We start from the raw sequence: 27,665 nt of genomic DNA, 5'->3' as shown, positions 1-27,665 counted from the left end.
CCGACGCATTTTCATCGAGCTATGGGTACGAGCTCCGGTTCAAGGTGCCTGGCCAGGACGGAGTCGACACAGCTCGGTGCTGAGTAGTTCATGGCATGTGCGCAAAAGAGAAGCCATCGTCTTTGTCACGCTGCCACGTCCGGTTCATCTCTGTCATAGACAACTTGTGGTTCCCTTGCGCCTGTCCGGGTCATCCAACCATGTCAGCCGACTCGATCTCTCAACTCTTTTGCAGGGTTAACCAGGCGTCTTGATGCGCCCATATGCGATGCCCTTAGTCAATGATAAGCACAGACTCCTGAAGACTGAACTCGGTAAATGTGTTGTGCAATGCTTGCCTCGAGTCCGTTGAGTGGCCCCGTCCACAGTCGGGGTTCTCCATTTCAAGTTGAGCACAGCTCCACCTGTTCCTGCATCAAACCGATTTGGCGATAGCCTCCTGAGCCGGATCATGATCGCTGTCATTGCCGTGGATCCAACTGCCGACCCCTGTTGTGGCAGCAAGCGGGGCGGAACCAAAGGCCGAGTCTGCCGTCCTGCGATTCTCCCTAATTCCCGAGTGGGCGAGCCGACTTTCGGGCAATGGCAACCGAGCGGTTGAAGCAGTGCGATACAGCCGAATATGTGGGATAAAGCTCTGGCAAAATCCGAGAGGCTACCCTGGCGGCGACACTCAGGAGCTTAAGATCTCAGAAAACGCCATTTTTTTTTTTTTTTTTTTTTAAATTTCGACTATGGTGTCCAGCGCAGTAGCCTACGCAGGATCGCCCGCGGGCCACATGCCCGTCAAAAGTACATTCGACTTCACCTTCAGCCAACCGTTCCAGACGGCATGCGACTTTGTGCCGCCCGAGCACGCCCTGCCGCGGATTGAGCCCGAGCGGCCCATCTTTGTCGACAACAAGACAGGTAAGTGCAGCATCTGGGGAAAAACGAGATAGTGGTGTCCTTCCAAGCAGGCACTGATCTGAGACACTCGTTGTTGATTGGATCCTTCTTGACTTTGCACAAACTGACGCTGAACAGACCGCACTCTCACATTCGGCCAAATCTCCAAGGATGCGCTCGCCCTCGCGTCGGGGCTACTGAGCCTGGGGCTGGACCCCAACAATACCATCAAGCTGCCCCCAACCCCGTCGTGCCCCCCCGGCCCCGAGATCGCCCCGGTTGTGCTGATCCAGCTGCCCAACTGCCTCCCTTTCGCCCCAGTCTTCTTCGGCACCCTCGCCTCTGGCATGACCGCCACTCTGGTCTCACCTGCCCTGACCAGCGATGAGATCGCCTGGATCCTCCAGAATGCCCGTCCCCGCGTCATCATCACCGCCACCGCCTGCCTCCCCGCCATGAAATCCGCGCTTGCCAAGCAGCCAGACACCTCCTACTTCTCGTCCATCCCCGTCTTCACCGTTGACACAGCAGCCGACACCTACCCCTCGGCACAAGCCTCCCCGCCTCCAGCTCCCTCCGACTGGCGCTCCCTGCTCTCCGCGTCTCCCTCCCACAAACTCACCCACGCAGCAACAACCACGTCATCACCCATCTTCCCCCCCTCCACTGCCCCCTCCCGCACAGCCGTCATCCTCTGGTCGTCCGGAACCTCGGGCCGCTCCAAGGGCGTGCTCCTCTCGCACCACGCGCTCAACTTCTCCATCGCCTCGCTCTGGCACGACGCAGATTATTTTGGGGTCAAACCCCAGCGCCAGGCCTGGCTCGGCTATGTGCCTTTCTACCACGTGTTTGGCCTCTGCAACGTCTTTCTCCTGGCCGTCGCCACGGGCAGTACGGTGTACACCATGCCCTCGTTCCACCTCGAGACGGTGCTGAAGGCGATCCGGGACCGCAGGGTCACGTACATGCACATGGCGCCGCCCGTGGCCGTCATGCTTGCCAAGGCGGCCGTCGTGGAACCGTACGCGCGGGGAGGCGGGTTCGCGTCGGTTGTGGCGGGCGTGACGGGCGGCGCGCCGCTGGGTCATGAGGTTGTCGAGGAGGTGTATAAGCGGTGTGGGTTCCGGGTGAGGTTGGGGTATGGGCTGAGCGAGACGTGCAGCACCGCGCTGCAGAGGGGCTGTGGGGAGAACGAGATGCGGGAGCAGGCGGGAGATACGGGGAGGCCGCATTGGGGGGTCGAGGTGATGATTGCGGATGGGGAGGTGTATGCGAGGAAGGAGGGGGAGAAGACGACGGCTGCGGGCGTGGATGTCGAGGGGGAGGTGCTGGTGCGTGCCGCGGGGTTGTTGTCGGCGTACTTGCCTGTCGAGCTGTACTCTGGGGAGAAGAAGATGGATATGTCGGTTACCGAAGAGGCGCTGACGGCGGATGGGTGGTTCCGGACGGGCGATGTGGGCGCGCTGAATTCCGACGGCCGGCTCAGGATTACCGACCGGCTGAAGGAGCTGATCAAGGTACGCGCGTACCAGGTGGCGCCCGCAGAGCTGGAGGCCGTACTGTGCAGCAGCGAGGCGGTTGCCGACGCGGGTGTCATCGGCATCTACGACAAGAGCGAGGCGACCGAGTGGCCCCGCGCGTTTGTGGTGCCCCGCGCCGGAAAGAACAACATGTCCGGGGCGGACCTCGAGAAGCTGGCTGGCCAGCTCAAGGTGCTGGTCGAGGGCCGCACGGCAAAGTACAAGTGGCTAATGGGCGGCATCGTGTTTGTGGACCAAATCCCCAAGAGCCCCAGCGGCAAGATTCTGAGGAGAGTGCTGAAAAACGGAGGCGAAGAGACCAAGGGCGTCGAGGTGAAGCTGTACGAGAAGAAGCGGCGGGATGCGAAGCTATAGTGAGTCATGTCAACGCCGTTTCAAGATATGTAGAATTGAACTTCGACCCTGCTTTTCTCGCACGCTTCCATTTTCGTACTCCCCGAGTCTCCTTCCTTTATCAAGATATCATAGTCAATAGCAGACCCGATCTGGCTTCGACCTCGAGGTACAACAGAGAGGACAAATACAACTGACACGCCCATGTCACGTGCTGACGCTGCATCGCTTGGCCCCTGGGACGATTGCGGAGCTGCTTGCATGACTGGCTAGATGGGAAGTAGCACAGGTGTAGTTATGATCAGAAAGTGTTGCGTCACCTGCATCACCCACCAAACCTTAGCTACACCCAACAGCCCAACAGTCGTGATTGTCTGGACCTCCAATAGCAACAACCTCTAATAACCTATATATCTGCAGGTAAGATGGACCCAAATCTGCAACCACTCCATCAGATTCGCCCACCATGGCTCCTCCCTTCGTGGTCTAGTCGTCGGCTAACGTGTGTTCGCATCCCAACCGTCTGGGGCTTACTACAAAGGAAGAAGGGCCTTCCATCGATACCGCTCGACTCGCAGGCCAGGAACTTCCCCCTCTTCTCTTCTCTTCCATGCATCCTTACTTATGCAGCTGAAATACTACTCAAGGTTAGTTTGGTAGTTATTTCTCTTTGAATGATTCTCCGTGTCGGCCATACAGAATCGCAGACTTCAAGTTCGAATTGGCTCCCGAGTCCCAACACAGGTTCCAGATCTGCATGGTAAGCTGATTGCAGATGTGGACTGAGAGCTCCGGATGATCTCCACTGTTCCCAGAGGGGGCCAAAACTGACAACACCTGGCATTTGTCACGTTCATGATCTTGCCGCCATGTTACACACATGTGCCAACACCAGATTCTGTGCCGCATTGGGACAAGAATGCATATCACCAGACGCCGAGGTTTGGGAAAGAAGGCAAAAATGATTGAGACCAAATAAAGCCGTAAAGCCCATCTCAGCTCCCATTCGCATGTTCTCGACCATCTCCCTCTGAACACCACACACACACCTTCAAGTTCAAATTCAAAGATACTGAACATTGCCTCATTGTACAAGACAAACCTACCTCATCTGCTATGCCTGAACCCGCCGATGCCCAGGCGGCCACTCTTGACCGTTTTATCTCGGCCTGGAGGGCTTGTTCGCCCGGTGGCCTCTCGTCGGTCATGGGTGCCGACTTCACCATGCAGACTCTGCCGTTTAGTCTGAAGGAGCCGCTTCACAGCCAAGCAGAGATGGCGGGGTTCCTTTCCGTCCTCCGGGGGATCATGTCCACGTTTGAGGTACGCCAGCAAGTGCTTTTTGTTTTCTTATTTTTTTATTTCCTGTTTCCTGTTTCCTTCACCCTTGGCGCGGCAAGTCAATCGCAAAGCTGACCGAGAATGTAGCTCACGGTTCACAACGTCGTCCACGACGCCGCGAACGGGAAGGCGGCCATCTACGCCATAACCAAGGCGGACTCGCCGTCAGGCCCGTATCAGAACGAGCATGCCGTCTTCCTCTGGTTCGATGAGAGCGGCGAGAAGGTGACCAGAATGGAGGAGATGGTGGACAGTGCTTTCTTGAAGGACTACATGCCAAAGCTCCAAGCCTTTCTGGCTCAGCAGGCGGCGAAGTCATCCGCGGCGGCGGAATAGTTAAGCTACCCTGGGTTTTGGGATAGTACGTGACTGTATGCCTCGTCAATTGCAGCGGGAGCATGACGCGGCCTGTGAATTGCTGTCTCAGCCATAACCATTGCGCTCGTCTTAAGCCGGTTCGTTCCCGGCAAGCCGGAATTCCCTTCTGTGCGCACATCCAGCCTCCAGAGGAAAGATGTCGGCGACCAAACACTGGCAAGTTGTTCCAATTTTTCCACCTCAAGTAAAGTCGTAAACCATCAAGCTCTCCCTCGCCCCCGTCCTCTCCTTCAACACAATCACCATCTCATCATCAAACCCAACCCAATTCCGCCTCTCATCCCAGTCCCGCGCCGGGTCGTTTACGCCAACACCAACACCACCACCTTCATCATCATCAGCCCAACTAATCGCGCCGCGGCTGCCACCGGTCAACCGCGACTGCGACCGCGACCGCGACCGCGCCTTCCCCCACGGCCGAATCTCGACACTGCGTGTGCTGCTGCCGCCGCCGCCGACGCCAGCAGCGGCCCGGCCCTCGAGCTCCCAGACGCGCATCTCCTCGCCGCGGGTGCTGACGCTGACGGCCTTGCCGCGGGCGGTGATCTCGGCGTCGCTGATGCCCGAGGTGTGGCCCCAGAGCCGGATGCCGTCGGAGATGGAGAGCGACGAGGCATTGGAGGTGCACAGGTGCAGGACCAGCGTGTTGTCCGGCAGCGTGGCCAGGAGATAGGGGTGGGTGTAGCAGAGCGTAGTTGGGCCCGGCGCTGGCGTGGCGGCGCCGGCTGTCGTCGGGGCGCCAGCGTCTGTTGTAATGCGCCGGTGTCCGCGTTGTGGTGTCGCTGGCGGTGTAGGTGGGGTATGGGGAAGGCTGGCTGTTTCGACCGGCGTGGTGTATGCTATCCGGGTTGCGTTGACTTCAGGGGGTGCTCTCACGTGGGAGGCAGGGTCGTTTAGATGCAAGTCCTGGATGCCAATGGACCAGCCTCGCCGGGTGGAGAAGGTGTAAGCGACTGAGGCGATCGTTGTTCTTCCGGCTCTGCGGATGGACAATGCCAGCGGCGGCCTACATGTGTGAGAATCCAGAGAGGTCAGGAGGTACGGGGCAGGTAGGCTGCCCGCAGCTTTGCCCTGGCTGGACTCCTGCGCCTGCATGCCGTCCTCTGTCTTTGTGGTAGGGACGTCGAAGGTGTAAAGCGAAACCAGCACCGCCTGGGTGGCGGTCAGTAAGTAGGGGTGCGAAAAGGCCATGGCGATGAGCTCGCCGTTGGTGGACTTCTCATGGCGGTACCGTTGCTCGAGCCGTTTCTTGTCAGTGAGCAACCTCCAAACCCCAAAACTGCCGTCATCGAAGCCCAGGGCTATGTCAAGCAGCCCACCTTCAAATTCAGTCTCATCAACGGCGATGCAACTTGGCGCGGCGTCCGCGCCGTTACTACCAATCTCAATCTGGGCAATAAGACTCCGGCTTTTGAGGTCCCAGGCGCGCAATCCCTCGTCCCTGTCCGCCGTGACGGCGACGCCCTCAACCACCTTAACGAGCATCTTCCGCCCCTGTTCACCACCAACATCCTTCTCGTCGCCAAGCCTGAGCTCTTCAACCGCGCACTTCCCCCTCGCCCAGTTATACCGAATCTTGTACTGTCGCTTCCAGTTGACCGGTCGTGGGACAACATCTTCCACCTCTTTCACAGAGCGCAATACCACCCCTTCACTCTCATCATCATCACCTTCCTTCTCAGCCCTGCCGCCCATCCTCCGATCCTCGTCCGCGCGCACAACCCCGCCCCTCCTCCCATCCGCCCACAGCGTCCGCCTCCCGGCATAGTGCAGCTTGTGCCCCGCGCCAGCCCCTACGGGCCCGTCGCGGAACCCCGGTATGCGCATCGCGCGGGGCAGAACAAAGCGCGCGTAGTACAGTGCCTTCCACAATTGGGAGTCGGACGCTAGGTGGTAGAAGCGGCGCGAGACGGGGGTCACCGCCAGGAGGTGCTGGAGGGGCAGGAAGGAGAGGATGCGGAGGAGGAGCTCGTCGGAGAGCGGGGAGAGCAGATCGCGGCCTGATGGGGGTGGGATGGCTGGGTTCGGTTGGGCGGTATCGGTCACCCGGCGGCGTTTCGCTGGCGGCATCTGGCTGGGATGGCGTCGTTCGTGGAATTCATGGTCGCGGTGGTGGTCGTTGGCGTCGGCGTCGGGCCGGAACCGCTTGGCGCCTGTCATAATCGCTGAGTGTTTGCGTTCGATACTTGGTTTGTCTTCTGTGCTCAGCGTCTTCGTAGTCCAGCCAAGTCTGCATCTTTCTGCTTCCGTGGTTTTTGTCGACACGCCACTGCCGTCCCGTTAGACTCGGTGGCGGTGGAGATTGGGGATGCAACAATGTTGAGCTAAGCTTTTGTGGAGACTCGGGGAGCGAGCCGAAGACCAGGGCATCTTCTGAGATTTGACTTAACTAACCCTAACATCATTCCCCTTTCCCCTCGACTGTGTCTTCTTCGAAACTGCTTCGAAAGAACTCCGGGCAAAAACCTTCTCCACGACCCTTGCGCTTGAGCTAACGGAGAAAGGAGGCCACCAGTACCCATACTACGGACTTTCTTGCCCTTGACCCATACTGCAACTTCGCAGATGCGAATTCTCAAGGAATACGGATCGAATGGAAAAACAAAATCCTCCAAGAGTTGGGTACTCTGCACAGCTTCAAGTCAGCGTGTACCGGCACCGGAAGCTCGAAATCGACTGGATTATCGGTGAGAGCACGGCCCTGGAGAGACTCTACCAAGAAGCGACAGCAATCATGCACGTGCTCTGTGGGCAGCAGTACTATACAGTACGACACTCCCCCGATGGATTCTGGCCACCTCAAGCCTCGACGGCGAACCATAACCCATCCCTGCCGCAGGCCGGATACCTACCGTCATTGCGGGAGACAGCTTCTCCCTGTTGGCACCTCAATAAGCCATGCGCGGTTTTCACCAGTCGATGATCCCTCCGGTAAGCGGTTGGCCGAGGAACCATCCGGATGATAGTTTGTTCCATGAGATCGACCTTGAGAACTTGTATTCCCAGTTGACCGGGAACCGCCCCTGAACGTCGGCGAACATCATGTAAACATGAAAAGTTCAACCCTGAGGTAGTTTGTTTGTTTCTGTGGAACGTTTAATTGCATAGTCACAGTCCTTCGTCTTTTTCTCACTTTCACTCTCTAGTTATCTTCTCTCTATCTTCTTCTTTCTGTTCCTCCTCCTCGTTGTCTTCATTTTTGTCTTCCTCTTCCCCCTTCCCTTACTTTTCCTCTTTTCTTCTATGTCTTTTTTTGTTGCCTCCCTCGTTTTTGCCATCTCAGCCAGTCGGGTCTCGGCATAGAGACACTCAACTGATGCTTGACATGCGGCGGCAGCGGACGACTACTAACGAGCGTCAAGAATTGGTCGATTGCCTTACTTCCTATCTTGGTTAACTCGAAGTTCGAGCTGTAGGCGTTTATACTTGGTCATTCTGCAGATCGCTTCTTGCGCGCTTGCCCGATGTTCTCTTCGGAGTGGGCAGCTGGCAACTTCCGCTTGGGGCGGACGACAACGACATTGTTGGTGATTGCGGGAGGTTACTCCAAGAAGCAAAGAGGTCGTAGAGGAATTGGTATTTGGTCAAGAGGTGTTGTGTTGTGTTTGTACTCTCATTGAACTCTATTTTCTTTTGCCTGCATATGTCTAGTGCCCGCCGTGGTTATGCTAACGAACAAACCAGGGCTGAACTGTACTTTTTTAAGGTAGCGCTAGTGAAGAGCATTTGTTTTTGAAGGGCCCGTACTCAGCTAAAGGAAAACCTGGACGGACTACTCTACTACTAGTCAGATTTCCAACATTCACAAACTCCTGGGTACCCCTAACTACGATTCTCTAATTTTCCTCCTCCTTCTACATCGTCGAATTAACTAACTTCATGGTTTAATTTGACTAATTTGGTTCATAGGAAATGTAACCGAATTCTAACCTGTCATACCCTCCCTTGCTCCATCAGGCACTTTGTCATGTTCCACTCCCTACCTCAGCCGACGTTGCCCGTCGCTCAAGGTCTTAAGCACTGCAACATCACCCTTATGGTCCTCGCCCGCCTCGAAAGGTCCTCAACCCTCAGCATCTGGTGGATAATACAGTGCACCAGGAAAGGCCCCCTCCGCGGCCAACGTGGCATAGTACAGCTCTGTCTCAGCCAAGATGACCATCCGCCCCAGCCCAGCGAATTGGAAATTGGGCACCGCATTCCCAACGTAGATCTTGCCGAGCAGTTTCCCAGACGGGCTGTACACTTGCACGCCATCGCCGCAGCCGACGTACACGTTACCCTTTGTGTCGACGTGGATCCCGTCGGGCACGCCTGGCGTCACGAATGCAAACGGCTTTCGGTTCACCAGGGTGCCGTCCTCGTTGACGTCGTACTGGTAGCTGTCCACACAGTATGATTTCATGAGCGTGCGATGTTTAACGACTCGGAGACAAACTCGACCGAGAAACTTACATGGTTGAGGGAGAGGTGAAGTTAGTGCCATAAAATGCTTGGGTCATTCCGGTGTCGGTGATGTACACGTGAGAGCCGGTAGGGGAGAAAGTGATGCCTAAGGTAAGAAGGACATGGGAATGAGCAGGGCTCTCCGGTCCACATCTCTCGAGTCTCTCATCAACTGACCGTTGGGCATGTTGAATCCATCTGCTGCCACTCTCACTACTCCGGTGGCTTCGTTGAAGCGCCATACCTGCCGTGGCATTCCCGGCGTTGGCCGGAAGTCCTGCAAGTATCCGTATGTCGGGTCTGTGAAGTAGAGCTCTCCATTCCGAGGGTTGATGGAGACATCGCTCAGCGAGTTGAACTGGCGGCCGAAGAAATTGTCTAGGAGTACTGCGAAGTCCCACACTGTTAGAATGATCCGATCGACCATGGCGGCATGGTTATAGGCGGGATGCTCAAGAATGTCACAGCTCTCTCACCCGTGGTGTTGTATGGAGGCTGTGGATCCATAAGATACATGGCCGGCGCTATGCTTTCTCCTTGTCCTTCTCCGAGAAATAGCAGCTGGCCCCTGAAGTTGGTTCCACCTACGCTCCGACTGTCAGTCCCCATATATGATGACAGAGTGAGTAACCAAGATCGGACCCTAGACTGACCATTTGGGTTCATAACAGTGGGATATGAGTCTAAAACTTCCACCTTTACCGAACCACTAGCATTTCTCTGGCTCGCAATGGCGGGAGTAATAGCAGACAGCGAAATCTTCTGAATGGTTGCCGACTTGGCAAGGCCAGTCCCAGCTGCTCTCGCACCGGCATTCTGGACGAAGAACATCTCGTCCTTGGCGGGATACCTCGTCAAGCAGTCAGTTCCTCGTTCCAGGGCAAGCAGGTTGGTCATTCAAGAAGGGAGCCTACCAGACGGGCGCTTCATGGAATATCGGGTCTGATGCTGTGTGGTTGAGCAGGGTCAAAGTCGGGTTTGGACCGATAATTTCCAGAAAATCCTCGTCGTAGACATGAAAGGGGCGGGCGAGAAGCCTTTTCAGTGTTGTACCTGGAGGAACGAATTGCTAGAAACACAGGATCAGCCTCACCGAGCTAGTACGTAGGATCAGAGACATACTGCGAAGCCATCGGCCACGGATGGCGCAGCGACAATCTGGAGAGAATTGAAGCTCCGCTGGTCGATCACTTGAGCCTGGGGTGGAACTTGAATACCATGCTGTGAGAGGCCTGTGGCGCCGAATCCCAGTAGCAGGAGCAAGTTGGGCTTGTGCATCGAGAGCAGCTGCTTGACCACAGCCCCAGACAGGAATCGTCGGAGCAACGCCATAGCAGTACAAAGCGGCCGACGATGTGCGGGAGACTTTGCTGAAGATGACCGCTAGGACGACGTGAGCTTCATATCTAGGCCCGTTGATGAGCAATTGGAACAGCTCAATCATTGATTTGTCCTGGACCGTAGACGGGGTGCGGGGAACTGAAACATACATCGTATACGTCGTGTGACTTGACGTCCTCCCAACAGGCTCATGCGTCACAGCATTTGACCGTGATAAGGTCTTTCTCTTGCCGAGCCAAGCAACCCTAGCCAATTCCCAGAGGTCATTCGTCGGGTTTGCTATAGCGATGGACACAAGCAGGTCGATTTTCCTCTTCCCGTTTGATCTTGGGGCTGAGGGAATCCACGCCTCGGCCATTACGAGAGTGATTAGGACTGGGAATATGCCTGGTCATTAACAGCAACCGCAACCTAGATAGAACTCGAGTTCAGCTTTCCGAGCAGAATGTTTTTTTTGCTGAGAAGCTACCATGCCAGCCATTAACTTGCACTTGACTGGTAAGAGAAACTTGGAGCTAGGCTGTTACGATCCTTACTAAGCAGTTTGGAAGGCCCCCCTACCTAGTGAAATGACTTGGGTAGGTGCGTTGCTCGCAGAGTCTCAGCCTGATCCGGAGAACAGTCCTCGGTTATAGTAAATCTGAATGGCACAGTTAGACCCCATCAGGTACTTTTGTTCAAGGTACGAGCCGGCAAACATACGAGCGTAGTCCGCCTGCCACCGCTCCCTAGGTCATGTCGGGGACCAACTGTGTCGAGGTCCTAGGGCGACACTTGGCCTGCAGGTATTGTACATGACTACATGTAGTGCCAGCGATTTTCTAGCATAGGAAACTGAACACCAAGACCAACACGGTTCTGATGGAACTGCCGTACTTTCCCTGGGTTCAGGTTGAGCGTCAGTGCATCTTGCACACGTCAGGAGAGAACCTGTGCTCATGGAGACGAACTCGGACAGGCAGCGGCCGGATCTTCCAGCCAACATCCTATACACGTGCCCGACGAACCATCCTCCGAGAGCACGACTCGGCAGCTATACGGGAAGCGTTAGCCCATTTACAGTCTATAACCGGAACGGATCTTCATGCTAGTCTCCCTAGACCCGTTCAGGAAGTTCCGGACGGATTAGCATGCCGCAAGAGCCGGGTAAATTACCGTCCGATATTGCGCTGACGGCAAGCCGCCAACTGCTGCGGATGCCGTCCAGCCCGTTGCCAGTCAAGTGGGTGCGTGCTGTATATATCTCCTGCGGCCGGAAAACGACGCAGATGCTGGGGCATAGTGCTTTATACAAGCCGGACTGCGAGGCCAGTCCGGGGCCCCAGCCGCCCCATCTCGGCAGATGGCAAGGATCGAGAGTAAAGCCGAGCAGCAGGCCCATGCCCATATTTCCCTGGTCATGGATGCCTGACGCCGGTAATTGTCTCCGGGGAGAAAGCTGCTGCGTTTGACTGCAGGTTATGACGACGGTTTGGCTGAGTACAGGAGAAGGGTAGACTACATACCTAGAAAGCTCCTATATAACACCGGAATTGGACAGCATGCGCCGGGTTTGCGCCTCTTTCCCGTCTCACCAACCCCATGAAAAGACCATCGACAAAGCTGGCCCAGAACGACCAAGCTTATCAGAGCAACCATGAGGTCCACGATCGCCGCGGCTTTGACAGCGCTGGCTGCTCAGGAAGTAGCAGGCCATGCCACCTTCCAGCAACTGTGGGTGGACGGCACTGACTATATAAGTCTCCCCTGAAGACGGTCGTAGTCCGCAACCGCTAACACCCGCGGCACGGCTCCTCATGCATCCGCATGCCGGGCTCCAACTCGCCCATCACCAACGTCGGCAGCAGGGACATCGTCTGCAATGCAGGCACTCGCTCAGTCAGCGGCAAGTGCCCCGTGAGAGCAGGCGGCACCGTCACCGTTGAGATGCACCAGGTAAAAAGAACCACTAACCCTATGTCAACCACCACTCCCCACCCCTCTAACCCAGAAAAACCCGCCTCCAGCAACCTAACGACCGCAACTGCAAAAACGAAGCCATCGGCGGTGCCCACTGGGGCCCCGTGCAAGTCTACCTGAGCAAGGTCAGCGACGCGACGACGGCCGACGGCGCCTCGACGGGCTGGTTCAAAATCTTTTCCGACTCCTGGGCCAAGAAACCGGGCGGCGCCGTGGGCGACGACGACCATTGGGGCACGCGCGACCTCAACGCGTGCTGCGGCAAGATGGATGTCAAGATTCCCGCCGACATCGCCTCGGGCGACTACCTGCTCCGCGCCGAGGCGCTCGCCCTGCACACGGCGGGCCAGTCGGGCGGCGCCCAGTTTTACGTCAGCTGCTACCAGATCAGCGTCGAGGGCGGCTCCGGCACGGCCAACCCGGCTACCGTAAAATTTCCGGGCGCGTACAGTGCTAGTGATCCGGGCATCAGGATTAATATTCATGCTGCCGTCGATAATTATATTGCGCCCGGTCCGGCCGTGTACTCGGGCGGCACGACCAAGAAGGCTGGCTCCGGCTGCGCCGGGTGTGAGAATACGTGCAAGGCTGGCTCGTCGCCTACCGCGGTGGCCCCTTCGTCGGGCAACGGCGCCTCCGGAGGCTTGGAGGGAGGCGGAGGCGCTGCGGCCGGTGGTTGTACGGTGCAAGCGTACGGACAGTGCGGTGGGAATGGGTACTCGGGGTGCACCCAGTGCGCGGTAAGTTGATGTTGTGTGTGTTAGAGACTGCGTTCTTGGACAAGCTTTAACTGATGTTGTGCTGCAGGCTGGCTATACTTGCAAGGCTGTTTCTCCGCCGCACTATTCGCAGTGCGCTCCTTCTGCTTAGCCTGTGTAAGTGGATACATCTTCGGGCGGATGGCGGGAGAGTAAAGCGGGCAAGTTGGTGCGAGGGTGCCGCGAGTTGTGAAGGTCGATTGGTGTGCATATCATTCGTCAACGGAACATGTTGCCTCTTCAGTTGTCAAAACCTGTAGTCTCAAGTCAGGTTGGCAGTTTCAGGGAAGAGCTTCCCCATCCTCAGATAAACCTCGCTGTGCCAGCTCTTGAACCCAACTTCGGTGATTGTTGAACCCGCGGCAGGGCGGAATCTGCAACCAGTTTCGTTGATTTGTTGACGCAAGAAAAGATTTGCCTGTTGACTCGAGACCCGCGCAGGCCGTCGTCTAAATGTCATATGTACACCTGGCGCCTGACCTGACAAGGGATCTGGTGCCACCTCCCTCATCATCCACGTTTTCCTGCTCCTCCTCTCACAGTTGCTCATGACGAGCCCTTTGCCTTCGCCAGGCGCTCCGCCTCCAATTCCCTTTCCGCCTGTTGATAGTACTTGGCCGTATCGACGCCGTGTTGGCTGTGATTCACAAAGTTGAACCATGGGAGGACGCCGAAGAACAGCGCCGAGTACCTGGATTGGCGGGCGGCAACGCCCTGCATGGCGGGGGTCAGCTTGCTCTCGCCGTAGAGCGGCTCGCCACGCTTGACTTTGTCGACCATCTCGCGCATATCCATCTCGACCTCGCGGGCGTTTTCGCTCATGCCGTAGAACCGAACTGCAGCCGTGGTTAGTACAATGTTCATTCAACGATGACCTGAGAAAGGCTCCAAAATCTCCCAGCCCACACCCTCCAGCGATCGGTGTTATGTTGAATAGAGGCGCTCGACAGGTAGGTCCGGTTCACGTACGGATGGAGCGCTGGTAGAAATAGAGGAAGCCGCCGGCAACGCCAATAAAGCCGCACAGCCGCATGGCCTGGGCGAACCCGCCCTTGCCAACCTGCGACGGGGCGAACCTCTCCATGGCGTAAAGCAGGCCGGGGCCAGCGGCGGCGGCCACGGCGCCATGCGCGTAGTCGGACGGCCGGGCGTACCGAATCACGCGCTTAAAATGTCTGTCGCATGTAACACAGTTAGAGTCATTCCGTATGAGGAGGGCTGTCGGGGGTATGTATCGGCGGGGGAGGGGACGTACGGGTCATTGTCGATGAGCTGGTTTGAGCGTCAGTCAGTGAGTGCAATTGTTTTCGGATCTTAAACTGTCGACTTACTGGGTACTCGGTCTTGACTGTCTTGCTCGGCCACGAGTACGTTTGGTTTGTGGTGTTCGACATCTTGGCGGCCGACAAGGCGTCGTCGAGGATCGCGATGTTCTGAGCAATTGAGGACCCAATGCCGGTCGAAGCTTTAGACTCTTGGAGTGGACTCACGGGCGCTGCATTGAATTGATGCCTCAGGTTAGTGAGGCGGGCCGAGTCGGTGAACTAGAATGAACTTGGTGGGCCCAGCACCGCCATAGTCGGCGCCACAGCAGAGCTAAGCTCCAGCCACAGCCAGTAACAGACCAATTTCCGTTTGGGACGCGACGCGTTTGGTTTACGAAAGACCGCGTCGAGCAGACCCAAAATCCTTCCCTGCATACCACCAAATTCGCCCTCCAAACAACAAAAAAAAAAGAGAGCAGACCAGGACATGCCATCCAAGACAGTTCCCAAGTCAACTGACTCGGCGGCTCGGGGTAGAGGCAGCAGCAGCTTTGTCAACGATTACCTCGCCGACTGGGACCAAGATGATCCGTTCAGGTCACCCAGCCCGGAGCCTGCCAAGAACGACAACAACGACGGTAGCAAGAAGAAGGATGTGCTGGGAATCGAGAAAGAGCTCGACTTGAAGAGGAAGCCCAGAGCCCCAAGGGTGAAGCTCGACGAGACCCGGTCCGTAGCTTGCACCCGCGCTGGTCGCGGCCCTGGCTGACTCTTCCTGTAGGCTGCTTTCAGATAAGGGCATCCCGAAACTGCGAAAGACGGCACAGAGGCTCAAGTTCAAGGGCAAAGGTCACGAGGTGTGTGACACACTGCCGTCACATCACCCTCCCACACTGACACAGCTAGTACAACGACGCTGCCCGGCTGCTCTCCTTCTACCAGGAATGGCTCGACGACCTCTTCCCAAAAGCTACTTTTCTAGACGCCCTCGCCATGGTGGAGAAGGCAGGCCACAAGACAACCATGCGCAACGCTAGGCTCCAATGGATCGACGAGACCAAGCCTAAGCCCGCAATGGCAGAGGATGAGGAGGAGTACCGAATCCGCCAGGGATCGTCTGCATCGCGGCAGTCGGACAAAATCGCACCGATCTTTGAGAACACTACGAAGGCGACGCAGGGCCGGGCAAGGACGCCTGCCGCGGACGACTTGTTTGAGGACGATGATATCTACAATGCCACGCCACTGCGAAACACCGGCGGCACTGCGCCCTCAAGGCAGTTGGGGAACGATGGCGTTCCGGACGACGATGACCTTGATGCCCTGATGGCCGAAGCTGAGGCAGACTCGGGGAACAGGACACGACCCGCTGCTACTGCCCCGGCCTTCGAAAGCATCTTTGGAAACGGAGCGAGGACTGCAGCCCCAATTTCAGCCGGGGAACCCGATGATGACGATTTGGATGCGCTGATGGCCGAGGCCGAGGCCGAGACGCGTTCTGACCTAACACGGCCTGGTCAGCCAGCGACGGGCGGCAGCATATTCGAAGATGGCAAGTCAAAAAAACAGGCGACCCAACAGGGGGGCAACGATGGAGATGACTTGGACGCGCTCATGGCCGAGGCAGAAGCGGATATTCCGGTCTTTGCTCAATCAAGCAGGACAGGGGAAAAGGTTAGCAACAGCGATATTCAACCTGCAGATGGCAGCCCTGCTATGGACGACGGCGAGGACGATCTCGATGCGTTTATGGCGGAGGCCGAGGCGGGGCTCATTACCACAACACGCCCTTTGAACGGCGCCAATGCCGCTTCGTCAGTGCATGCCGATACTGGGGGACCGATGGCGAGCTTTGAGGACGACGAGGAGGCGATGGCCGAGATGGATGGACTGTGGTAAAGCTGGCGTATGATACTCAAGAGATGTATGTGTCTGTACCGCAGGGAACCGCGACCGCATCAATTACGACCCACATGCCTAATGGTTGACAACCGTGAAGCCAGGACTTCAGCCTGCTTATGGCAGTGGATATCGAACCGCATGGCGTTTTAATCATATCAATAGAGGAATACTGATGTCCCTGAAAAGAACACTAAACATTGAAATCGGCGGCGTCCGGCCGTCGCAACCTAATCCCGAAGCCAGTCCTTTGATCCGAGATCCGAGCCGTTGAAGCCGGCTAGCTTCGGCCCCCACATTTCGGGCTTGGCAGGCAAGCTTCCCCAGCCCAGATAACGACTACATCGTCACTCGCGCGTTGCAGTCAAATGGACTGCGCGAGAGCACAGCAATTGGGACGCGGTTCTGCCATTTGAAAACCAGCACGGCGACTCAATGCTCCGTACGATTATCCCCCGCCTTCCCAGGCGGACTGCATCGGTACGGCCGCCGTCCGCCTTCGTCGCCGGTGCCGTCGGCGTAAACTCGCGACGGCTCTTGTCGGTAAACAGCAGAATGGCCCCTTTGCTGCCACCGCTCGATCCGACGATACCATCCACAACACCCAGCGCATCATACCAGCTTCTCCCGGAGGCACAAAAGGCAGGCCCAGCCGAGGATGCCCTGCACCAACAACAAGTGAAGGAGGTCGAGGCCTGGTGGGCGTCACCCCGGTTCGCCGGCATCAAGCGGGACTGGACAGCTGCAGAGGTAGTGAGCAAGCGCGGATCACTGCAGCAGTCGTACCCGAGCTCTGTCATGGCGCGCAAGCTGTGGAACCTCGTCCGGGAGCGCGAGGCAGCCGGCCAACCGATCCACACGATGGGCGCGATTGACCCGGTCCAGATGACACAGCAAGCGCCGCACCAGGAGGTTCTCTACATCTCTGGGTGGGCATGCTCGTCTTTGCTCACAACCACAAACGAGGTGTCGCCCGACTTTGGCGACTACCCGTACAACACGGTGCCCAACCAGGTGCAGCGCATGTTCAAGGCGCAGAGCATGCACGACCGCAAGCACTGGTTCCTACGATCCCAAATGACGGCCGAGGAACGCGCCAAGGCGCCCTACGTCGATCACTTCCGCCCCATCATCGCCGACGGCGACACGGGCCACGGCGGCCTGACAGCTGTCATGAAGCTGGCCAAGCTGTTCGCCGAGAACGGCGCGGCGGCGGTGCATTTTGAGGATCAGATGCACGGCGGCAAGAAGTGCGGCCACCTGGCGGGCAAGGTGCTGGTCCCCACGGGCGAGCACATCAACCGGCTGAAGGCGGCGCGCTTCCAGTGGGACGTCATGGGCACCGAGAACCTGGTCATTGCGCGCACCGACTCCGAGAGCGGCAAGCTGCTGTCGTCGTCCATCGACGTGCGCGATCACGAGTTCATTCTCGGCGTGGCCGACCCGGCGGTCGAGCCGCTGGCCGAGACGCTCGCGGCCATGGAAGCCAAGGGAGCGTCGGGCTCCGAGGTTGACGCGTTCGAGGCGCAATGGGTCAAGACCACCAAGCTCGTCACGTTCGACGAGGCCGCCGTGGCGCACTTCCAAGCCCACGGCGGCGCCAGCGCGGACAAGATGGCGCAGCAGTACGCCTCGGCCGTCGCGGCCGACCGCGACATGGGCGTCAGCGCCCGGCGCAAGCTGGCCGAGTCCCTCATGCCGGGCCGCCCCGTCTACTGGAGCTGGGACGTGCCGCGCACGCGCGAAGGGTTCTACCACTTCCGCGCGGGCATGGCCGCGGCGACCAAGCGCGCCCTCGCGTTCGCGCCCTACGCCGACATGCTCTGGGTCGAGACGGGCGACCCAGATGTCCGGGTTGCGACGGACCTCGGCCGGGCGGTGCGCTCCGTGTTTCCGGGTAAGCCGCTCGTGTACAACCTCTCGCCGTCGTTCAACTGGATGGCGCACGGGTTCACGCCCGAGGCGCTGAGAAGCTTCATCTGGGATATCGCCAGGGAAGGGTTCGTGCTGCAGCTGGTGAGCCTGGCGGGGCTGCACAGCACGGCGACCATTAGCAGCGAGCTGGCGAGGCGGTTCAAGGGCGAGGGCATGGCCGCGTACGTCGAGATTGTGCAGCGCAGGGAAAAGGAGCTGGGCGTGGATGTGCTCACGCACCAGAAGTGGAGCGGGGCGAGTTATGTGGATGCCGTGCTGGGGCATATCCAGAGCGGAAGCTCGGGGAGCAAGAGCATGGGCGAAGGGAATACCGAGGGGCAGTTTGTATAGTACGGATTTGCCGTGGTAACGCAGACACAGCCTATAACTAAAGCGCATCTCGAGTCAAGGATTAAGTTGTTGAACTGCGTCCGAAAGCGGCAATACCTCTAGCACCCCTGGAAAGAAAATGGTGGGTATCTGTATTTGCCCCTGAAAGTGGTCCCATGACCGCTTATCTTGTTTACTTTATCTGGTTTAACGTTATCTCGACCCCGCCACTCCTCGCAACTCGGTTGACTCCTTACAAAGAACTCAAAAGAAATCATAACTTGAGGTTTTTGAGGCAGACTCGTTGTTGCAATGGCTTCCTCGGGACGTGGCCGTCTGGCTGGTAAGAATGCCGTCATCACGGGTGCTGCAGGGTAAGTCGGATGCAGATCACTGCGATTCCACCCTCTGCATCTCACCAATCAAAGCATGGTCGGGGTTTCTAACATTCCGCAGAGGCATCGGTCTTGAGACCAGCATCTTGTTTGCGAAAGAAGGCGCCAATGTGCTCATGACGGATATTTCGCAGGAGGCGCTGGACAAGGCCGCGGGCAAGGTCAAGCAGCTTGTCCCCGATGCCAGCCGGGTCGAGACCAGGGTAAGAGAAAACACCAATTTCACAAATGATATGGCTGCTCCCGCTGACTTACCCCAGCTCTGCGACGTTTCCAAGGAAGCCGACGTCAAGGCTGCCGTCGAGCACCTCGACTCGTGGGGGGGGCTCGACGTCATGTTCAACAACGCGGGCATCATGCACGCGCGCGACGATGACGCGCTCAACACGCCCGAGGATATTTGGGACCTGACGCACAACATCAACGTCAAGGGCGTCTGGTACGGCAGCAAGCACGCGGTGTTGGCCCTGCGGCGACACGGCAAGAAGAAGGGCAGCATCGTCAACACGGCGTCAGTCGTCGCCCTCGTCGGTTCGGCCACGCCCCAGCTCGCCTACACGGCCAGCAAGGGCGCCGTGCTGGCGCTGACGCGCGAGCTCGCCATCGTCCACGCCCGCGAGGGCTTCCGCTTCAACAGCCTGTGCCCGGCCCCGCTCAACACGCCGCTGTTGCAGGACTGGCTCGGCGACGACCAAGCCAAGCGCCATCGCCGCGAGGTGCATTTCCCAACGGGCCGGTTCGGCGAAGCCGTCGAGCAGGCGCAGGCCGTGGTGTTCTTGGCGAGCGACGAGAGCAGTTTTGTGAACGGGACCGACTTTGTGGTGGACGGCGGCATGACCAAGGCCTATGTCACGCCCGAGGGCCCGGCTGCGCCGCCGCCGGTGAACAATGCGGCCAAGGACAGGTTGGACTAGTGAAGATAAGAAAGGAGGTTTAGTCAGAGGCACCCTTGGAGCTGAAAGCATCTCGATTTTCTGAGCCAACATCAATATATACCCCTGGCATTTAGATTCTAGCTTGCGTACTCTCAATGCATCAACGATCTGTCACCAACTCGGGAAAGGATCGAAGAGAAACTCCCTAACAGGAGTGCAACCCGCCTCGCTCGCTGCGCGGTGTCTTCCGTACCTTGCGCCAACACGTTATCCATGTTCGTTCCAGTTAAACTACCTACCTTACCTTAGGTACCTTGTGCAGCCAGGAACACACGGGAGGCCTGCTAAGGAGTGGTCCGTTCCACGACCAGAACCGAATTGACCTGGCAATCCGTTCATAGTAAAGAGGCTCGAGAATTTCAGCGTACAAGTGATATTGCCATTCGAATGTCACAGAACACTGTGACGGAAGTTGCAAAGGGAAGAAGATAATTCCGCCTAGTAACACACTGTCCTGCTGTGGTCCACGGGCACTGTGGCGATCAAAGCTTCCTGAATCAACCCCGCCAGACAGCTCACAACGAAGCCCCGCTGGTACGTACTTTGGAGCTGTCAACAATACCTGGCAGCGATTACTACCATGGTTTGCGTGGACATGCATCTAAAACGCCGTCGCTGACACAACCTCAAATTTTGCATCGTTTTGTTAACGAAGCAATCTCCTTCTGCGGAGCTTCCAGCCCTGCACCGCCATCATCATGGCGTCGGGACTCAGCGAGGCCATGCAGAGGCTGCATCTCGACGGCGACGCCCCGTTCGACGCCATCGATGACATCCTCGACAGAACAGTCACCCCCGAGCCGCGGCCACCACAAGACCCCGACCAGCTGCGCGCCGAGCTCGAGGCGAAATACCTGACCCCCTCCACAACGTTCTCGACCGATTGGCTCGACAAGCTGCAGCAGCGCTGGGATACCCCGACCGACTACGCGCTCCTCTTCCGCCTCGCCCCGACCCAGTCCCGCACCGTCACCCGCTTCATCCGCCATGGCCTTGAGGGCCGCGTCACGGGCTACCGCAACGTCACGGTCCCGGCCTCGCACGCCACCGCCAAGTCGAGCACCTCGATGCTCCGCAAGCCCGCCGGCCGAGCCGACTTTGTGCGCGGCGCCGCCGGCTTCTTCCCCTTTGCCCCCGGCGGCCTCGACGGCGTCGAGTCAGCCGCCGCGTTCGAGGACCAGCTGCGGGCCTCGTCGGCTGGTGCTGCTGCCGAAGACGCGGATAGCAGGAAGAAGCTAGAGAAGGTCATCCGGCTTGGCGAGGGTGGCCTGCTCGAGGTTGCTCCGGGGCTGGATCGGGGGATCGACTTCAGCAAAAGGAGGAGGCTTGCCGATGCCGAGAGCGAGAGGCAGGCTAAAGAGGTAGAGGAGGTGCTGGACCAGGAACCCGAGGCTGCGCCTGGTCGGGAGGAGGACGAAGTGGGGGAGAGACCGGGTGTTAATGGCGCGGAAGGGGAGGAGGATGAAGATGAAGAGGAGGAGGTAGAGGACATTGACTCTATTCTTCCCGTCGAGTTCCCCGCTCTCGAGCCTCGTGGGACACTCGCCGCATCCAGCGCTAGGAAGGCTGGCCGCGAGTGGGCGCACATGGTCGACATCAAGCGGGAGATGCCCAACTTCCGGGAGTTGGTGCCGGATATGGCCAGGGAGTGGCCTTTTGAGCTGGATACGTTCCAAAAGGAGGCTATCTACCACCTTGAGAACGGCGATTCCGTCTTCGTTGCGGCACACACTTCGGCAGGCAAGACGGTCGTGGCAGAGTATGCCATTGCACTGGCCGCGAAGCACATGACCAAGGCCATCTACACGTCGCCGATCAAGGCGCTGAGCAACCAAAAGTTCCGCGATTTCAGGCAGACTTTTGCCGAGGTCGGCATCCTGACGGGCGACGTCCAGATCAACCCCGAGGCCAGTTGTCTCATCATGACTACCGAAATTCTGCGGAGCATGCTTTACCGCGGCGCCGACCTTATCCGAGACGTTGAGTTTGTCATCTTCGACGAAGTGCACTACGTGAACGACTTTGAGCGTGGCGTGGTGTGGGAGGAGGTCATCATCATGCTGCCGGAGCACGTCTCCCTGATCCTGCTCTCCGCGACCGTACCCAATACTCACGAGTTCGCCTCGTGGGTCGGACGGACAAAGCAGAAGGACATCTACGTGATATCGACGCCCAAGCGACCCGTTCCCCTGGAGCACTATCTCTGGGCTAACAAAAACATTTACAAGATTGTCGACTCAGAGAAGAAGTTCGTCGAAAAGGGTTGGAAGGATGCCAACGCGGCCATCCAGGGCAAGGATAAGCAGAAGTCGCTTCCACCAGCAGCAGCACCGCCGGCTCGCGGTGGAGCAAACGGGAGAGGTGGCCGCGGCGGCGCCCAGAGGGGGGCCAACCAGCAGCGTGGTGGGAGAGGCGGCAACCAGCAACGTGGGCGAGGGGGGCCTCCTCGTGCTAGCCATGCTCCAGGTCACATGGGCCGGGCAGGGAGACCTGGCGGGTTCAGCTCGGCCGCCCAGGATAAGAACCTCTGGGTTCATCTGGTGCAGTTCCTGAAGAAGCAGAGCCTGCTTCCCGCCTGCATCTTCGTCTTCTCCAAGAAGCGGTGCGAGGAGAACGCGGATGCGCTGAGCAACCAGGACTTTTGCACGGCTCAGGAGAAGAGCGCCATTCACATGATCATCGAGAAGTCGGTTGCCCGGCTGAAGCCCGAAGACCGAGTCCTGCCTCAGATTATCAGACTGAGGGAGCTGCTCTCCCGCGGTATCGCTGTCCATCATGGCGGGTTGCTACCCATTGTGAAGGAGCTTGTCGAAATCCTGTTCGCCCAGACTCTGGTCAAGGTGCTGTTTGCTACCGAGACCTTCGCCATGGGCTTGAACCTTCCTACCAGGACCGTCGTCTTCTCCGGGTACAGAAAGCATGACGGCCACCAGTTCCGCAACCTCCTTCCCGGAGAATACACTCAGATGGCTGGCAGAGCAGGGAGACGTGGTCTCGATACAGTTGGGTCGGTCATCATTGTCCCTCCGGGCGGGGACGAGGCACCTCCCGTCACGGATCTGCGTCAGATGATACTGGGCGAGCCTAGCAAGCTCCGGTCGCAGTTCCGGCTCACCTACAACATGATTCTCAACCTGCTACGTGTCGAAGCGCTCAAGATTGAGGAGATGATTAAGCGTAGTTTCTCCGAGCACGCCACCCAGCAGCTCTTGCCCGAGCATGAGAAGGCGGTCAAGCTGTCCGAGGCCGACTTGGCAAAGGTCAAGCGGGACCCGTGCCCGGTCTGCGACGTCCACATGGACGAGTGCCACCAAGCCGGCGAGGACTACAAGCGCCTGACCGAGGAGCTGTACCGCCTGCTACTGGTCAACCCCATCGGGCGGAAGATGTTCACGCCGGGGCGGCTGATTGTGTGGATGAAGGAAGGCGTGCGCACGCCCGGCATCCTCCTCGCCGAGGGCGCCAGCGTCAAGAGCAGTGCCACGAACCCGACGCTGCATGTCCTCGAGATCAGGACGCATCGCGAGAACCGCAACGACACGGATATCCTTCCTTTTGTGCCTGCGTTGCGGAAGCACCTCACCCCATTGCCCCAGGCCAAGAAGCACATCTCAACTAAGACGTTGCATGTGCCTATTAGCGACCTTGTATGTCTCACGAAACACGTTACCAAAGGTGTTCTCCCCGATATCTTTGGCGGCGGAGAGGGCCACGCCAAGGCGAAGGAGAAGCTGCACCACATCTGCCGGTCCTGGACCTCGGATATCTGGGACGAATTGGAGCTGGGGCGGATCAGGAACCTCGCGGTGCACGACGTTGCGAGCAAGCGGCGCGAGGCCGAGATCAAGGTTGTCAAGTCGCCCACTGCGGCCGAGTGCAAGTCGTTTTTGAAGCACTACGCCATGTGCCACGACCAGTGGCTCATCCAGACCCACATCCAGCAGCTGCGGCAGACGCTCTCGGAGCAGAACTTGCAGCTGCTGCCCGACTACGAGCAGCGCATCCAGGTGCTCAAGGATTTGAGCTTTATCGACGACGCCAGCCGCATCCAGCTCAAGGGCAAGGTCGCCTGCGAGATTCACTCGGGCGACGAGCTTGTCCTGACGGAGCTCATTCTCGAGAACGTGCTGGCCGACTACGAGCCCGCCGAGATCGCCGCCCTGCTCTCGGCCTTTGTGTTTCAGGAAAAGACCGAGTCGGTGCCCCGCCTGACGGCCAATCTGGAGAGGGGCATGAAGACCATCGTCGACATTTCGGAGCGGGTCAACGCCGTGCAGACGCTGCACCAGGTCATCCAGACGAGCGAGGAGAGCAACGATTTCGTGTCCAAGCCCCGCTTCGGACTGATGGAGGTCGTATATGAGTGGGCGAGGGGTATAAGCTTTAAGAATATCACTGATCTGACCGATGTGCTGGAGGGCACGATTGTCCGGACGATCACGCGGCTGGACGAGACGTGTCGTGAGGTGAAAAATGCGGCGAGGATTATTGGCGACCCGAGTCTGTACCAGAAGATGGCGGCCGCGCAGGAGATGATTCGGAGGGATATCACGGCTGTGGCGAGCCTGTATATGTAGTAGGCACTATCTCCGGACCATGTCGAGGACGTGTGGTGATTCATTATGCTTTGGAGGATGCGCTCCGTTCCGTTCGGGTTATTTAATGTGGGAAGATAAAAGGCCATGAGCATCGCACAAGTGTTTGGCGCAATTTCAGTACCTAGCCTGAGAAATCAATACAGAGAGAGTTCTCCATGTTGTATGAGTTAAGGTGGGCATGCTCTGGAACACCGAGAGATCGCCGCCCTGAGAGAGGTATGAAAACAAAAAGCAAATGCCTTGTATCTCAGTACTACGAATACCTCTATTACCCCCCAAAAAAACAAACAAACAAAGAAAGAAAGAAAGAAAGGGCCCTGGCGTCAGACGCCTGAAGACTTGATGCCAATATCGCCGCGTCCTAAGAAACCTCCTGCCACCTCGCGCCCTAACGCCCTTACAGTATATTCCTTCGCCTGCGTAAAGAGGACCGCCCCAGCAAAAGATTTGCCCTCCATTGGACATGATCCCTGATTCCCCGCTTCTGGAAACCAACATAACCGGCCCCTCCCATCGAAAGTCGTTCTTATTCTACCAGCATTATCCCGCGCCCATTTCATCAAGCCCATGACACCTCCATCACGCCCGCAAGGCCCTCAACCGCTGTTGCAGCGCATCCTCGACCTCGGCCGTCGGCTCCGCCGGCTCCTTCACAGGGTCGACCTTGCTCGTACTAGCCTGGTTCAGCTCCTGGCCCAACTCCAACCCGGCATCGTCCGCCAGCTTGCCCAGCAACTCCTGCACGGCGTCGTCGGTCACCGTGACCGAGGTATTCTGCGTCATGGCGTCTTGGTAAATGCCGTTGTTGACGGCGTACTCCTCGTTTTGCGCGCGGAACTGCTCCAGCGTCAGGAGCGTCCGCTCCGGGTTGGCCTGCCGCTGTGCGCGCTGCATCGTGCGCGAGGATTGTGCCATCATGGCCGTCATGCGATTCATGGCGTTGTTGGCCTGGATTTGTGCGAGCGAGAGCTCGGCCATGTCGGCAGCCTGATCCATTTGCGCTGCGATAGCCTGCTTGGCCAGGAGCATGCGGGCTTTTTGGGCGGCTTGGGCTGTTTCGCCTTTCTTGAGAAGCTGTGATGCGAGCGAAGAATGGATGGGTTAGCGTCGGCGGGGAGGAAGGGGGTTTTAAGGTGTTGGTGTGTCGAGTCGTACATTTTGGATCTGCTTCTTCAACTCATTGTCCTGCTTGGCAGCCTTTTGGGCTTCCCGACGGGCTTGTTTGGCATTAAACTGCTCGACTATGTCAGACACACTGGTGGGTGAATCATGTCACCTCTGCTCTGGTTGCGACGACGACTGCTTGGAGGGAAAGCGCAGGGTTGAAGGAGCGAGCGTACCCGGGCCTGGAACTCGGTTTGCATGTCTCGGGCAAGCTGTCGATTGGCCATGGTGATTGTTGACCTGCTGCAAAAAATTCGATAGGCTCCTCGGCGAAGAAAAGTGACCCTGAGTTGTTTCTTAGGGACGGCGTTTGATGGATAGGTAAGGACAAGCAGCGCCATCAGGCTGACTGATTGCTGGCATTCGAGGCCAGGGTCGGCTGAAAGCCGGGCGCATGGAACACGGGAATGGTGGGGCACTGTGGCCCCCATGACGCACCAATTTGTGGCTGGTGAGCCGGCATCGCGCTAACCCTCGGCTCTTCTTATCACTTCCACGCGAGAAGAACGCACTTCATGCCCAAAGTGGGTATAAGTGGGCCGTAGCAAGCCACAACACTGGCCCGCAGTCGAAGGCATGGATGAGCCCGGTAGACTTTTCGAGTGTTGAAAGAGTATTTTTTTCACCGTTCTCTCTTCGCCTGCGATCTTTACAACCGAAAGGTTTTCCCTCCTCTAGCAGATACCAGGCGACCATTACTACAGCGAACAGCGAGCAGCGAGCAAGCGAGAGGCTTCACCATGTCGGCAATGCGGAAGCACAACGTCACGACCTTCCCTCGTCCGCCAATTGTGGAGAGGACGAACCGTCACATCCAGATCAAGTGGCATGGCCAGCTATTAGCCGACTGCCCGCCGGGCGAGGCTTACTGGGTGCTCGAGGCCCATCACGCTCCAGGTTAGTAGCTCCCTATTTGGGTTCCTCCCTCTCCATCTGACGCCTGTCTCTTCCCTGACGGCCACCCTGAAAAAATTTGTTTCTCGGTGTCGTGACTGACTTTCCTCCCTTTCTGATGCAGTCTACTACATCCCGCCCCAACGAGTCCGGTTGCCCCTCTCGACCACACCTCGGTCGACCTTCTCTGAGTTCCATGGCGCCGCCACATACTATGCCATCATGAGCCCCATCTCGGCCGCCGAGATCATCCACAACCGCATCTGGTCGTACAACGAGCCGCCCAAGGAGTACGAGGCTATCAAGGGCTATCTCGCCTTTTATGTCGGGCCCTGGGAGTGCTATGTTGACAACGAGAGGGCCCACGCGCCGCCGGGCGACTACTACGGCGGCTGGGTCACGAGTGATATCGAAGGCCTCGTAAAGCCACCTCACCAGTGGGGAACCGGTTGGGACGCTGTCTTCTAGGGTGGTGATTGGGGAGAGAAGGAGGGGAGGCAAATTTTCACACACCGCCGCCGCTATCTCTGGAGATAGCTCGGGGCGGTCAGCATGTTCGGTGTCTGAGGCGTTGGGAAACGGTCCATAACACATCGGGGGGGCATTGGGCTAGGGCGAGGTACAGTGATAGACGGAATCGGAGTAGAAAAAGTGTTTTTTTTGTGTCCACAGTTTGAAACATTCGGTGGGATGAGCTGTGATCCCGTGAGCAAGTTGTCTGGCGGGTTCTTGATAGCCAGCGAGTTGCCGAACTGTCCGGAAGGGAACATGAAAGGGAGGTCCGAAGCATGGCAACTGTACTGCACAGCACCCTCGAAAGAGCCCACAGTTGCGCACATGTCGCCGTACCTGAGGAGGACTTGGTGCCGCTTGACACGACTATTTAATGTGTAGCAGTACCCCAGACTCCCATCATCCACACCTGCGAACGAGCGGGTTGCGACGATGGCTCCATCAATCTTTGTCCCCACAGAACCTCTGAAAATGGAAACGAGGTGGAAAGAAAATGGAAGGAAGGGAGTTGTGGGGGCCGGGAGGAACTGTCCGCAAGGACAAAAAGGAGGCCAGGGATGGCGGGCCGGCTGTTGAAGGGGATCTGGGGTCGCAATGGAACGAAACGCACTTGCGCGCTCTGCCAGCTGAGAGTTGCGGTGGGGGAAGGAGTCGGAGAAAACGACCGGCCGGGGTTTTCTTGGTCCACGCAAACCCGACTTCGTACCTCGTGGCTCTGGCCTCGACCCACTTGCGACTCGAGGCCGCGCTGCGAGCTGTTGTCGTCTGTTCCG

The 27,665-nt window shown here is 57.9% G+C and overlaps 12 protein-coding genes across 12 annotated transcripts; 8 read left to right on the top strand and 4 right to left on the bottom strand.

The window, feature by feature from the left end:
* The first annotated feature begins 727 nt into the window (after positions 1-727).
* Positions 728-2,960, top strand: N657DRAFT_593370 (acetyl-CoA synthetase-like protein). The gene is made up of 2 exons (XM_062789941.1): positions 728-909; positions 1,027-2,960. The coding sequence occupies exons 1-2, from the start codon at positions 735-737 to the stop codon at positions 2,781-2,783; spliced, it is 1,932 nt and encodes a 643-aa protein (XP_062648523.1). The 5' UTR covers positions 728-734; the 3' UTR covers positions 2,784-2,960.
* A 697-nt stretch (positions 2,961-3,657) lies between these two features.
* N657DRAFT_331757 (uncharacterized protein) lies at positions 3,658-4,550 on the top strand. Its single transcript, XM_062786865.1, has 2 exons — positions 3,658-4,085; positions 4,191-4,550. Exons 1-2 carry the CDS (start codon positions 3,879-3,881, stop codon positions 4,437-4,439), a joined length of 456 nt encoding a protein of 151 aa, XP_062648522.1. The 5' UTR covers positions 3,658-3,878; the 3' UTR covers positions 4,440-4,550.
* Positions 4,551-4,661: 111 nt separating this feature from the next.
* N657DRAFT_570310 (uncharacterized protein) lies at positions 4,662-6,551 on the bottom strand (the record flags this gene model as incomplete). Its single annotated transcript, XM_062788724.1, has 3 exons — positions 4,662-4,827; positions 4,897-6,104; positions 6,201-6,551. The coding sequence occupies 3 exons, from the start codon at positions 6,549-6,551 to the stop codon at positions 4,662-4,664; spliced, it is 1,725 nt and encodes a 574-aa protein (XP_062648521.1).
* Positions 6,552-8,544: 1,993 nt separating this feature from the next.
* On the bottom strand, positions 8,545-10,205 carry N657DRAFT_570259 (calcium-dependent phosphotriesterase; the record flags this gene model as incomplete). Its single annotated transcript, XM_062788716.1, has 7 exons — positions 8,545-8,863; positions 8,937-9,033; positions 9,105-9,314; positions 9,404-9,511; positions 9,581-9,777; positions 9,842-9,996; positions 10,050-10,205. The coding sequence occupies 7 exons, from the start codon at positions 10,203-10,205 to the stop codon at positions 8,545-8,547; spliced, it is 1,242 nt and encodes a 413-aa protein (XP_062648520.1).
* A 1,575-nt stretch (positions 10,206-11,780) lies between these two features.
* On the top strand, positions 11,781-13,172 carry N657DRAFT_331325 (carbohydrate-binding module family 1 protein). The gene is made up of 4 exons (XM_062786864.1): positions 11,781-12,003; positions 12,057-12,203; positions 12,275-12,967; positions 13,035-13,172. Exons 1-4 carry the CDS (start codon positions 11,905-11,907, stop codon positions 13,095-13,097), a joined length of 1,002 nt encoding a protein of 333 aa, XP_062648519.1. The 5' UTR covers positions 11,781-11,904; the 3' UTR covers positions 13,098-13,172.
* Positions 13,173-13,531: 359 nt separating this feature from the next.
* Positions 13,532-14,379, bottom strand: N657DRAFT_615692 (uncharacterized protein; the record flags this gene model as incomplete). Its single annotated transcript, XM_062790473.1, has 4 exons — positions 13,532-13,821; positions 13,955-14,160; positions 14,241-14,257; positions 14,317-14,379. 4 exons carry the CDS (start codon positions 14,377-14,379, stop codon positions 13,532-13,534), a joined length of 576 nt encoding a protein of 191 aa, XP_062648518.1.
* A 280-nt stretch (positions 14,380-14,659) lies between these two features.
* Positions 14,660-16,348, top strand: N657DRAFT_643495 (Swi3-domain-containing protein). The gene is made up of 3 exons (XM_062792571.1): positions 14,660-14,979; positions 15,032-15,107; positions 15,157-16,348. The coding sequence occupies exons 1-3, from the start codon at positions 14,738-14,740 to the stop codon at positions 16,147-16,149; spliced, it is 1,311 nt and encodes a 436-aa protein (XP_062648517.1). The 5' UTR covers positions 14,660-14,737; the 3' UTR covers positions 16,150-16,348.
* Positions 16,349-16,453: 105 nt separating this feature from the next.
* N657DRAFT_643494 (isocitrate lyase and phosphorylmutase) lies at positions 16,454-18,494 on the top strand. Its single transcript, XM_062792570.1, has one exon. The coding sequence runs from the start codon at positions 16,585-16,587 to the stop codon at positions 18,412-18,414; it is 1,830 nt and encodes a 609-aa protein (XP_062648516.1). The 5' UTR covers positions 16,454-16,584; the 3' UTR covers positions 18,415-18,494.
* Positions 18,495-18,705: 211 nt separating this feature from the next.
* Positions 18,706-19,838, top strand: N657DRAFT_615683 (NAD(P)-binding protein; the record flags this gene model as incomplete). Its single annotated transcript, XM_062790472.1, has 3 exons — positions 18,706-18,767; positions 18,850-18,991; positions 19,049-19,838. The coding sequence occupies 3 exons, from the start codon at positions 18,706-18,708 to the stop codon at positions 19,700-19,702; spliced, it is 858 nt and encodes a 285-aa protein (XP_062648515.1). The 3' UTR covers positions 19,703-19,838.
* Positions 19,839-20,421: 583 nt separating this feature from the next.
* Positions 20,422-24,300, top strand: N657DRAFT_570545 (antiviral helicase; the record flags this gene model as incomplete). The annotated part of the gene is made up of 1 exon (XM_062788746.1): positions 20,422-24,300. The coding sequence occupies one exon, from the start codon at positions 20,422-20,424 to the stop codon at positions 24,298-24,300; it is 3,879 nt and encodes a 1,292-aa protein (XP_062648514.1).
* Positions 24,301-24,415: 115 nt separating this feature from the next.
* On the bottom strand, positions 24,416-25,775 carry N657DRAFT_643493 (uncharacterized protein). The gene is made up of 3 exons (XM_062792569.1): positions 25,662-25,775; positions 25,477-25,554; positions 24,416-25,395 (listed from the first exon to the last, which is right to left on the bottom strand). The coding sequence occupies exons 1-3, from the start codon at positions 25,710-25,712 to the stop codon at positions 24,901-24,903; spliced, it is 624 nt and encodes a 207-aa protein (XP_062648513.1). The 5' UTR covers positions 25,713-25,775; the 3' UTR covers positions 24,416-24,900.
* A 228-nt stretch (positions 25,776-26,003) lies between these two features.
* Positions 26,004-27,132, top strand: N657DRAFT_643491 (uncharacterized protein). Its single transcript, XM_062792568.1, has 2 exons — positions 26,004-26,382; positions 26,504-27,132. The coding sequence occupies exons 1-2, from the start codon at positions 26,226-26,228 to the stop codon at positions 26,845-26,847; spliced, it is 501 nt and encodes a 166-aa protein (XP_062648512.1). The 5' UTR covers positions 26,004-26,225; the 3' UTR covers positions 26,848-27,132.
* Positions 27,133-27,665: the final 533 nt, after the last annotated feature.

The sequence above is a fragment of the Parathielavia appendiculata genome (genome assembly GCF_033297405.1).
Source record: "Parathielavia appendiculata strain CBS 731.68 unplaced genomic scaffold N657scaffold_4, whole genome shotgun sequence".
NCBI classification, from domain to species: domain Eukaryota; kingdom Fungi; phylum Ascomycota; class Sordariomycetes; order Sordariales; family Chaetomiaceae; genus Parathielavia; species Parathielavia appendiculata.
This window is presented reverse-complemented; position numbering and strand designations above follow the sequence as displayed.

What these genes read in the sequence shown, in the direction of transcription:
- N657DRAFT_593370 (XM_062789941.1), top strand. Translation starts at nt 735, where the DNA reads ATGGTGTCCAGCGCAGTAGCCTACGCAGGATCGCCCGCGGGCCACATG. An exon ending in CTTTGTCGACAACAAGACAG is followed by an intron (nt 910 to 1,026) that starts GTAAGTGCAGCA and finishes GACGCTGAACAG; the next exon opens with ACCGCACTCTCACATTCGGC.
- N657DRAFT_331757 (XM_062786865.1), top strand. Translation starts at nt 3,879, where the DNA reads ATGCCTGAACCCGCCGATGCCCAGGCGGCCACTCTTGACCGTTTTATC. An exon ending in GGATCATGTCCACGTTTGAG is followed by an intron (nt 4,086 to 4,190) that starts GTACGCCAGCAA and finishes CCGAGAATGTAG; the next exon opens with CTCACGGTTCACAACGTCGT.
- N657DRAFT_331325 (XM_062786864.1), top strand. Translation starts at nt 11,905, where the DNA reads ATGAGGTCCACGATCGCCGCGGCTTTGACAGCGCTGGCTGCTCAGGAA. An exon ending in GGGTGGACGGCACTGACTAT is followed by an intron (nt 12,004 to 12,056) that starts ATAAGTCTCCCC and finishes CACCCGCGGCAC; the next exon opens with GGCTCCTCATGCATCCGCAT. An exon ending in CGGGGTGCACCCAGTGCGCG is followed by an intron (nt 12,968 to 13,034) that starts GTAAGTTGATGT and finishes GTTGTGCTGCAG; the next exon opens with GCTGGCTATACTTGCAAGGC.
- N657DRAFT_643495 (XM_062792571.1), top strand. Translation starts at nt 14,738, where the DNA reads ATGCCATCCAAGACAGTTCCCAAGTCAACTGACTCGGCGGCTCGGGGT. An exon ending in GTGAAGCTCGACGAGACCCG is followed by an intron (nt 14,980 to 15,031) that starts GTCCGTAGCTTG and finishes CTCTTCCTGTAG; the next exon opens with GCTGCTTTCAGATAAGGGCA. An exon ending in TCAAGGGCAAAGGTCACGAG is followed by an intron (nt 15,108 to 15,156) that starts GTGTGTGACACA and finishes TGACACAGCTAG; the next exon opens with TACAACGACGCTGCCCGGCT.
- N657DRAFT_643494 (XM_062792570.1), top strand. Translation starts at nt 16,585, where the DNA reads ATGCTCCGTACGATTATCCCCCGCCTTCCCAGGCGGACTGCATCGGTA.
- N657DRAFT_643493 (XM_062792569.1), bottom strand. Translation starts at nt 25,712, where the DNA reads ATGGCCAATCGACAGCTTGCCCGAGACATGCAAACCGAGTTCCAGGCC. An exon ending in AAACCGAGTTCCAGGCCCGG is followed by an intron (nt 25,555 to 25,661) that starts GTACGCTCGCTC and finishes ATAGTCGAGCAG; the next exon opens with TTTAATGCCAAACAAGCCCG. An exon ending in TGAAGAAGCAGATCCAAAAT is followed by an intron (nt 25,396 to 25,476) that starts GTACGACTCGAC and finishes CTCGCATCACAG; the next exon opens with CTTCTCAAGAAAGGCGAAAC.
- N657DRAFT_643491 (XM_062792568.1), top strand. Translation starts at nt 26,226, where the DNA reads ATGTCGGCAATGCGGAAGCACAACGTCACGACCTTCCCTCGTCCGCCA. An exon ending in CGAGGCCCATCACGCTCCAG is followed by an intron (nt 26,383 to 26,503) that starts GTTAGTAGCTCC and finishes TTTCTGATGCAG; the next exon opens with TCTACTACATCCCGCCCCAA.